Source organism: Papaver somniferum, chromosome 9, assembly GCF_003573695.1.
Source record: "Papaver somniferum cultivar HN1 chromosome 9, ASM357369v1, whole genome shotgun sequence".
NCBI classification, from domain to species: Eukaryota; Viridiplantae; Streptophyta; class Magnoliopsida; order Ranunculales; family Papaveraceae; genus Papaver; species Papaver somniferum.
The window spans coordinates 27022631-27032258 of record NC_039366.1 but is presented as its reverse complement, the minus strand read 5'-3'; the positions used below and the strand labels follow the sequence as shown (position 1 = coordinate 27032258).

The 9628-nt window shown below is 35.5% G+C and overlaps 2 protein-coding genes across 2 annotated transcripts; both read right to left on the bottom strand.

Annotated features, from left to right (window-relative positions):
- Positions 1-3562: 3562 nt before the first annotated feature.
- On the bottom strand, positions 3563-5640 carry LOC113313358 (peroxiredoxin-2-like). The gene is made up of 3 exons (XM_026562118.1): positions 5401-5640; positions 4172-4251; positions 3563-4030 (listed from the first exon to the last, which is right to left on the bottom strand). Exons 1-3 carry the CDS (start codon positions 5553-5555, stop codon positions 3777-3779), a joined length of 489 nt encoding a protein of 162 aa, XP_026417903.1. The 5' UTR covers positions 5556-5640; the 3' UTR covers positions 3563-3776.
- A 571-nt stretch (positions 5641-6211) lies between these two features.
- LOC113307781 (proteasome subunit beta type-4-like) lies at positions 6212-9326 on the bottom strand. The gene is made up of 7 exons (XM_026556229.1): positions 9175-9326; positions 9040-9086; positions 8727-8803; positions 7641-7770; positions 7115-7274; positions 6781-6966; positions 6212-6509 (listed from the first exon to the last, which is right to left on the bottom strand). Exons 1-7 carry the CDS (start codon positions 9178-9180, stop codon positions 6396-6398), a joined length of 720 nt encoding a protein of 239 aa, XP_026412014.1. The 5' UTR covers positions 9181-9326; the 3' UTR covers positions 6212-6395.
- Positions 9327-9628: the final 302 nt, after the last annotated feature.

The following is a 9628-nucleotide window of genomic DNA, read 5'->3' as shown; positions in this document are numbered from 1 at the left end:
TTATTGTGTTTCCCTTTCTTACCTTAAAAATTTTAACTGTTTTTCTAACTTATTGTGTTTTTTTTTTATAAACGTGTAATCATGTTAAGAATATATATGATAAATCTCGTTCATTATCGGAATTCCCTTTAAATAGAGGCCTTAGTGTTTGTCAATTACACACATATGAATGGAACTCTCTTTTCTCTTCCCCTCTACTTTTATGTCTTCTTATATTTCTCAGTACGTCATAACACGTAGTTTCAGGCACCAAGTTGCAGATAATAATCAATATTTTTATCCTTATGAATTTATTTTTCTTGTTTTTCTGATATTTACCCTAACTTCTTTTTATGGGGTTTTATATTTTATATGTTAGCTTTACATGAGATCATACAGTAACATACACTTATTTATATTGTTAGTTTAACTTGTAAATTATATATTTCTTTAGATATATTTGTTGATTTGACTAGATTCTAATTATCAAGAATTTATTTTTAGATATATCTCGTAAAATCTATCAAATCGATAGCACCAATAATCATTAAATAGTCTAGATTTTTCATGATAATTTTATCTCTGCCAATTGAAATTATTTCTCTATCGATATCAAAATGAGATATCATTATTATGGTAGAAACATTTTCAAGTACCAATAAAAAGAGGAACTGAGGGATATTTAGAAAATTTGATTTTCCCTGATGGTAATAATCTTCAAAACTGAGATCTTTCCACTTGTAGTTGGGATGCGGCAGGACTCAAAAGATCAAAGGGCGCACCCGGCTTGTTAGCCTGTATTATTAGTGACTAAATTGATATTTAAATCAATTTATTTTGATACAGAAAGTGTCTATAATTTCATTCTACGGTGAATGATTATCTCATTGGCACAATAGGTCACGTTTTTTATTTTTCTAGAGAACTATTTGCATATTTTATATGTTTTTGGCTGTAACAAATAAAATACACATATGATGTTAAATTTGTATGTCAAGTAGACTGTAAATTGTTCATAGTGAATGACATAGTTTTCTATGGCTCTTGAAGTCAGTATTTGTTGTCCAACCTGGTGTTACTAAAATCCAGATATTATTATGAGTATATGTTCTTGAATTAATCGGATAATAATTTACGAATTTTTTCTTCGTATATGAGATGAAAATATTTCCGCCATAATCAGGGAAGGAGTACACACTACGAGAGGTCAGTGTTAATTAACTTAAAAGTTATATAATTTTTTTCCCACCATGATTAAATAGAAAAAAAAGGTTGTCAATTGAATAGGCTTGAAATGTCTCTTTTTGCTTTTATTAAGCTTTTGCCTCTTGAAGAGGATAACCCAACCACATCTAGCAAGCATTTAGCTTTTTATTACATCCTACAGACAGTGCTATTATATGGTCTATCATAATATAATTCGCATTCTAAATTAATATCTCCTCATTTGAAGATGGGGGGACTATAACGCCTGTTGGCACTGGTATCAATAAATTTTGAATTTTTCAAAATATACATACACTGGAGAATTATGTGAGATCGTTGTAAACTAATGACCGTCTAATATTCATTTACAGTAGCTACTGAAATAAATAATGGTGTCTGTGAACCTCTCTGCAGAGGAATATCGACTTATGTGATTGATTGGCATGCAATCCAAATTAGGTTGCATTAGTCTCTCGATTGACGCAATTCTGGATCTAAGACGTAACGCCTTAAAAATGCCAAGCCTATTAACTACAGGTTGTTGTAGCCATAATGCGTTATATGAGGAATATGTTTATTGTAAAAAAGATTTGAGGGATTTAGTTTTGTTTAGACCCTATGATTGGTTCAATAATTTTATATGATGCATTTGGCGGGGTAGTCCTTTAAGGACTCTTATGTTGTCGAAGAATATATTCTTATTTGTAATCCTTGGAGGATTCAAATTATATTTAGGCAGTTACTTCGCTCGACTATGTCATATTTAACAAAAAAAAATTATCGGTAAAGAACTTGGTGCTGGCGAGTTTCAAACTCATGTCACTGGTTTCATCACCCAGTAACTTTACCACTGTAGTACAGTGACATCGGCTCATATTTTTTTAAAATTGATAAAAATCAAAATTTCAATTAATTGATGATATCAATTTTACAGGTCTTTTGAGGAGTCCTTAAAAACACAAAAATTCACGCGTTAGGAAGATAAATATATTTTTCTTAAAATATGCAGTTTAAACATTATGTTTGAATAAAACTTGTCTATAATATGGACTAGAGTTATGACTTTGGTGCTTCTTCCCTATAGTAAGTACTCATATAGTTGAGTTAACATTTATATTTACGTCAACAGTTGTACTATGTTCCCGCCGTTTTAGGTTTTGTTCCGTGTGGTTTTCTTGACAAGGTTTTAACGATGCAGCATCTCACTGACTTTTAATTTCAAAATATTGACATTGTGCTCTTATTCATTCGTCCAGATTTTGTCACATTGAGCTTTACTAGCAAGGTTTTGGTGAGGCAATTTAATTTAACATGATGGTCATTTGGGGTTGGTATATTCCCACCATTAACTAGGTCATTTTATTAGACCAAATCAACATAACCAACTCCTAGGGCTTTGAATTTTTTTTGAACCACATAATCAATATATAGTTTTTTCACTAATGTATTTTCATCTTGACTCTTTATTGAAGAAACTATATCAACTACCTCTGTAAATCATCTCCGAGAAGCTAGCAATCTGACACACAAATCTTCTATGTATTTAAAGAAGCATAAGGACTCAAGGACACTACTATTAGAAGACTGACACAAAATAAGACTTCATATACTAGCAATTTTCATCACGAAAGCACAACAATATTTCGCATTCAAGAAATTTGCTCATTGAATTTGGGAAGTCTCGACTCAAAGATTGCAAGCTAAAGAAATTTGCTCATTGAATTCAGGAAGTCACGACTCAAAGATTGTAAGCTAAGATTTGACTGAAGTACTTATTAGGGGGAGCTTCATTATAAGAGATTAAGAGGTAAATTAACTGGACCATCACGTTATACTCTTATTCCTCGTCAAGGTTTTATGCATGTCTAGCTCTGTCCTAAATTTACTCGCACACTTCGATTAGGTTTTGTCCCTATAAGATTTCTTGACAAGATTATAATGAGACAATTAGCTTAGACACAAGGTTATATGGCAGTATGGTGACAACTTTTCTGTTGCAGGATGTTATATGTCTCTTTGAGAATGATGGTTTAATTTCTTTTCCTCACAAAAATCTATGGAACCCTAAGATACCTCAAAAAGTGATTTTCTTTGTTTGGATATTGTGTTACAATGCAGCTCCAACAATGGATACTTTGAGGAATTCTTTTCAGGTGAAAGGGTGTCTAACCAACACATTTTCCTTCATTGTGAAACTACAACTGCTGTCTGGAATCACTTTTTGAAAGGTTATAATTTGCAGTGGGTGTTTCAAGGTTCAGTAAGACAGACTTTGTGGGAATGGAAATAACCTCTCCATTAGAAGAAAGATTAGGAATTTAACCCCGTTTGCTATCTGGTGGACAGTTTGGATGGAAAGAAATGGTAGGCATTTTAATGGAACATATAATGGACTGCAACTGATCATTGACAAGGTGAAGATACAGATCTACAATTGGTGTGTGGGCACAAAAGTATTTGATGGTTATTCTTCAAAATAAGCAGCATATTATTTAATTTCTTCCACACTTGAAAAGAAAGTTCATTCGTTAAGCAACCGGACTTAAATGGAGTGTCTAGAGAAGTGATAGCTGCTTATTACAAATAGGAGTTCAGAGGGCCTTAAGGATTTCATCTGCACCACTAACAGTGAATGCTCCACCTTCTTCGATGTTTGCAGCTTTGACTTTCAGATCATCAACTAACAGGGCAAATCTGCGAGAACGAATTCCAAGCCCCTTTTCACCAAGGTCAAGTTCGAGACCTAGAGCGTGAGTGTAGGCTGCTGATCCATCTGCTAGGAACTTAACGTGCTTGTTCTCAGTGTATGTCTTTGCCCATGCCTTCATCACGAATGGGTCGTTGACTGCAACAACCATACAAAATTATGACAATAAAGACCAGATGAGTATACCCATTCAAATATATAATATCAGAAACTTAAAACTAAGGCGGCAGATAAAAGTATCGCAAATAGTAAAACGGAAGAGATATTGAGAAACATTACCACTAACAAGCAAAATTTCAGCAACACCCTTCGACTTTAATTGTTCAGCGTTGGTAATGAAACTGGGTACATGCTGCATGCTGCAAGTATTAAACGAAAAGGAAGAGAAAAGGATAAAATTTCCATACTACCTTAGACCCTTAGCACCTTACTCTTGTTCCAAATAAAAAATCAATAAATATAACGATAAAAACACTAAACAAGTAACAATAAATGGGTGTTTCTGCCTTTCATTTAAAGATGCACTGAAACCGCGTTCAAGGGCTCCCTTTACTAAAAGGGGATAAGCAACACATCCTAATATCCACTTTTCAAGCACAGAACCATAATGTTAATGCTTTATTTAATATTTGCTTTCTATGTTAATGCTTTCTATGTGATCCTTACCTAATATTTGCTGAGATTGCATTAATCTATGATCCGCAGGCAAATTCTTTGACATCACGTCATACCCTATCAATGTCAGAGACGTTAGTCAAGCTGAGGGCATAGCTGTGTTCGAGGCACCATCAGCATAGCTGTGTTCGAGGCACCATCATGGGCAAAGAAGCTAGCATTCACAAGGATTCAAATAAACGGGAAGACAAGTGGGTCATAAGCAACAAATGTGGATCTACAGTTTAAAACTTAAGATGATAGCCTATAACTACTCCAGGAACATACACTCCTGACACCTGTTCTAAGTAATCACTTAAGTACTCATGCTAATGCATACACCACTACTACTTTATGCTGTCAAAGGCGAGCGCAGGTGTGCCATTCACAGCTAGAGCGCCTTGCACCAGGCTCAATTCCTCAGGGTGATGCGAGCAGCACATCACGTGATCCAAAGGGTATTCTTCCATTTTTAAGATTTTTATGGTGTGAGAGAAATCAAGAAAGTAAATCAAAGCTTGACATTAAAGCGAATTCATACAAAGATGTTTAACAATAATATACAAGAGAATAAGCCATAGCTTAATTAGAAAATATCACAAGATATTACATCTCATCTTCAAGCCCTAGATCAAGGCGTCAGTCTCCAATGGACTGATGCTAAGAGGTTAATAATTGAAAACCAACTAATTAATTCGAAAATCAAATTGAACTGTACATTCTAACTTCTATCTGAATAAATCACTCACATCAATCCTTTGATGACCATAAAATGCACATGAATCAAAATTACTCTAAGATTTTACCCTAACCTGAAAATAAAATTAAAATCAAGCGAAACATAGGATTTATACCTGCAAGTAGGGGTAAAAGCACCGGGGACACCAAAGATGATAACCTTTTTACCGGAAGCAAGTGAGTGAATTGAAAGTTGCTGGAGTTGATCCTCAGAGTCGAAGTGACCTAAAGTTCCGTCAGGGATAACATCACCAACTTTGATTGGGGCCATTGATTCGATTTCAAGAAAGAAGAGTATAAACAAAGAGACGGAGAAGAAGAAGATTCTTAATAAAAGGGTTTTGACAAAAAGCTCAAAATCTTCTTGGTCCAATATATAAAACAGCTCAAGTGGGGGTAATTTAGGAAAGGCAGCTAATTGCTGTGATAAGACTCGAGTAGTCGTGGTCTCATCACCACGTGACTTGGTCGGCGGTGGTGCTATTCACCTCCCAACTATGCTACCTCCGATCTAAACCCCATATCTGAGAAATGGTGAACCCCATTTGTACCTGAATATGGAAAATGATAAATCCCATATATACCTGAATGTGATTCAAATCTTGGATGTGTGGTGAGGGAGCATAGTAGGGAGGTTGAGAATAGGGAGGTGAATAGCATTTTCGCTTGGCCGGTGCCCAATTTTGATAAAATTATTTTAACTTGACAGCTAAGCTTAACACTAATTTTTTTTTGTGGAAACTTATAATTAAGATTGGGAGGGTGTTCAATGTCCGTTGTAGTAGTGGTTTTCACAACAAGTTTCGGTTTTATGTGTCTCTACTACAATTGAGCACACTCTCTGTAGTTGTAGTTGTTGGCTATTCACCATCTTGGTGGTTTAGCTACTTTTGTCTAAATACATTGCCAGTTGCATAAAAAAAAAGATTAATAAAAACAAACCAAGAAGTAAGGAATGAAGCATAAAATCAGTTTGCGTTTTAAGCAGATAACCCAATGAATTCGATAAAATGGAAGGAAAGGGGCCAAGTCATAAGCAAAGCAACTTATCATCTCTAGTTCAACAAAGGTCAACTTTTAATACATGTCAAGACATTAAAGGACAATGTCACTACCATGAACCTTGGGCACCCTTGGTTGGATCTTTGAAAGCCGACAAACCCCAGAAAGTTTTCAGAGAGTAAGGCTGTGAAATTGTAACCCCTTCTTCAGTAATATTCGAGATCTGCAATTTCAAAATCAAACATGTCACTAACTAAGTTATTCGTTCATATAAAAGTAGTAAGCAATTTGTAAAATTGATTTCGAACTGCTGACCACATTTTAAGTCAGACAAAAAGATCAACAACCCAAATTCAGATGAACAACGTGATGGCGCATGTTTTATATGGATTACAACAACTTAAATGCAGTTTTAAAAGGTTGTTCTGACGAAACTTTCAGCTAGTTCGAGAAAATCAGAGACATCCTGATACGTTTCAAGATTAAGAACGTACCTGAAGCTTGTTGATTGCAGATCTATCACGATAAAGAAGTACGAGCATGCACTTCTCCAGCAACTTAACAGCATCTTCAAAGCTCATGTCATTACTATGTTCAGCACGGAGGATTGGCCGGGCCAGATGATTCCCAAAGCCGGTTGCTATGTGATCATCTTCAAAATGCACTCCTAGCATACTGACCTGCAAAACATTAACAAGAATCCATGCTTATCAAGCCCACAGGAAGACATAGATGAAACTAATGATCAGAAAACCAAAAATAGAAGTACAAGAAATCTCGAGACATGGACTTTAGAGCAATAAACAGATGTATGGTGTGTTGCATTACCGTGCCAAGATATTTCTTGCCATTTTTTACTCCACCAACGACAAGTGAGTTCCAAAGTGGATCAAACTTGTTACGCCTATTATACATCACCCGAGTTAAATAGTTGTGAATCTCTTTTGGGCCCAAAGAATTGTCATCGTCCCACATGTTGTCGTACAAGCTGAAAATCATCAAAAAGCACAGATTATGAGTCAAAATACTACATCCCACTGCCCTTTAAAAGGTGAATCAAGCATGTACTTTGAAATGGAGACAGTTATGTAAGTTCGTTAAGATAATGCACGATCAACTGAAAGTCACTGATCTCTTCAGTAAAGAAAAACATAGTCTTGCTGGTGCAAGTGGTGAGACCAGTGATTCCAGGAGATCCCTATGAACCTGTCAATTTCCATCGAAAGATTCTAAAACCGATAATTTCCCTGTTGTAGTAGATTAACATAATTCCAAATGATTCGAAACAGTCGTAATAATACAACATAACATGACTAGAAATGCATGTATACTTATCTAAAAAAGACGGTCTTACATAAGTTCATCAAGATAACGCATGATCTCCTGGAAATCACTTATTTCTCCACTGGCACCGACAAGAGTATGTTTTCCAACTGGTTTAACTCGTTCCACATTCTTGTACCGCAGAGTTGAACCATATGAACCTGCCAAATTCCATCAAAAAATTCAATAGATCAATATTTTTTAGCTACTGCAGACTAACATAACTTCGGATGCACAGAAAGCAGTCCTAACAGCCAATGAAGTAATAACAAACATTGTGACTTCACTGGCTAGGACTTGAAGGCAGAATCAAGAGAGTAGACTATAAAATTCCGAAAAATAGTAAAATCAATTAGATCCCATATATATTCAACCACGTGAACAAAATTCTGCCATAACCAAACTCATGTATATGAAATAAGCTACCTGGCATCCATATACAACCTCCTAGAGGCGCAGAACGACCAAAAATAGGAACAAAATTGATATATTTTTCGATAACCCCATACCAATACCCTAATTGGTATTTAACTGTTCACCTTATCACTCAAAGACAAAACTTATTATGACTGGGACAGTTAAAAGGAAGTAACCCAAAACAGTAACTAGGCACTTTAACTCACAGACACAAACAATGTTGTGCTAACTTTGACTAGTCACGTTGTTGTTGTGGCCGATTCCTATCAATATACTAGAAGAACCTCATAATATAATTCAATCCAACACATTGACCTTTCAAACAGCCTAGTTATAGAGAGTATCAGAACATAAGTACGCAGAACTTCATCCGTATAGCAGACAACCCATCCAAAACTTCAACTTACAAATCCTAGTTGTATAAAGGAAATATATGTAGAAATTGAATGTTCACAATTCAGCTTCTTACTATCAAAAAAGTACTCTAAAACATAAAAGACTTTATATAACGGAAGAGTTATACAGCCATAATAGCTCTAGAGTAGACAGCCTACTTCTTAGTCGAATCAAACTAGTGAACAATCAACTCCCCTGGTTGATAATTGTAACTCGCTTTCATAGAGCTAGTAAACCATCAACAACTACTAATATAAACAACAATCTACTGAACAAGATCAGAAGAACAAGTTTCACAACTGACCTCCCATATCAGCAGCCATGAGAACTCCATCTCTGTACTTAATACCTAGCACAGATGTTCCAGTCACATAAGGGCTCCTGCACAAAAAAAACATCTTCTATCATAACCCCACACATCAAATTATTCAACCATAACAAAACCCCTAAACCAAAACCCAGATTCAAAAAAAAAAAAAAATGCCCTAATACCCATCGATTCGAGTAACAGTCAGAATACTTACCCTAACCCTACCTTTCAAAAAACTTCCACAAATCAAACCTCATGACTCAAAATACTACAGAATGGTCTGAATTAGGTTTTAACGAAAACTTACAATGTTCTTGATTTGTTGTCTTCAGGGCCTAACATACCTTCAATTCTCTGCATAAACAACAACAGTATAGTCAAATACAGATCTAGACATGTTGAATTAAACGGAAGTGAAGATCCATGACACCGAAAATGTTACCTCCATCTTTTTTCCGGTCGCTGTTAATGGTATTTGGGGGAAAAACAGCTGCACTGATGGATTGTTTTATAAACTTGGTTTTCCCTTTGTTCAAGCTATCAGGGGTTAGTCGTGGGAGAGTTCGAGAGATTTTAATGTATTTAGGTTTTCTCCTGTTAATCCCGAGGGAGTTTGAGGGAGTCTCTCCAAATCTCCGTTAGTCGTGGGGGAGTTTAGAGGAGTCTCCTAAACTCTCTAGAAAACACTTGTTAGTCGCTGAGGAGTTTAATAAAAACTCTTGAACTCCATTTTAGTCATAAAACCCTACAATACTAGGGAGTTGGTTGCTTTGGGGAGTTCGAAGGAGTTTTTAGTGTATTTTGGTCTCACAACAAATCTCTTAAAAAAGTAGAGATTTGGGAAGGAGTTTGTTGCATAGAAAACCATAGGAGAAAGAAGAGGAACATGGTATTAG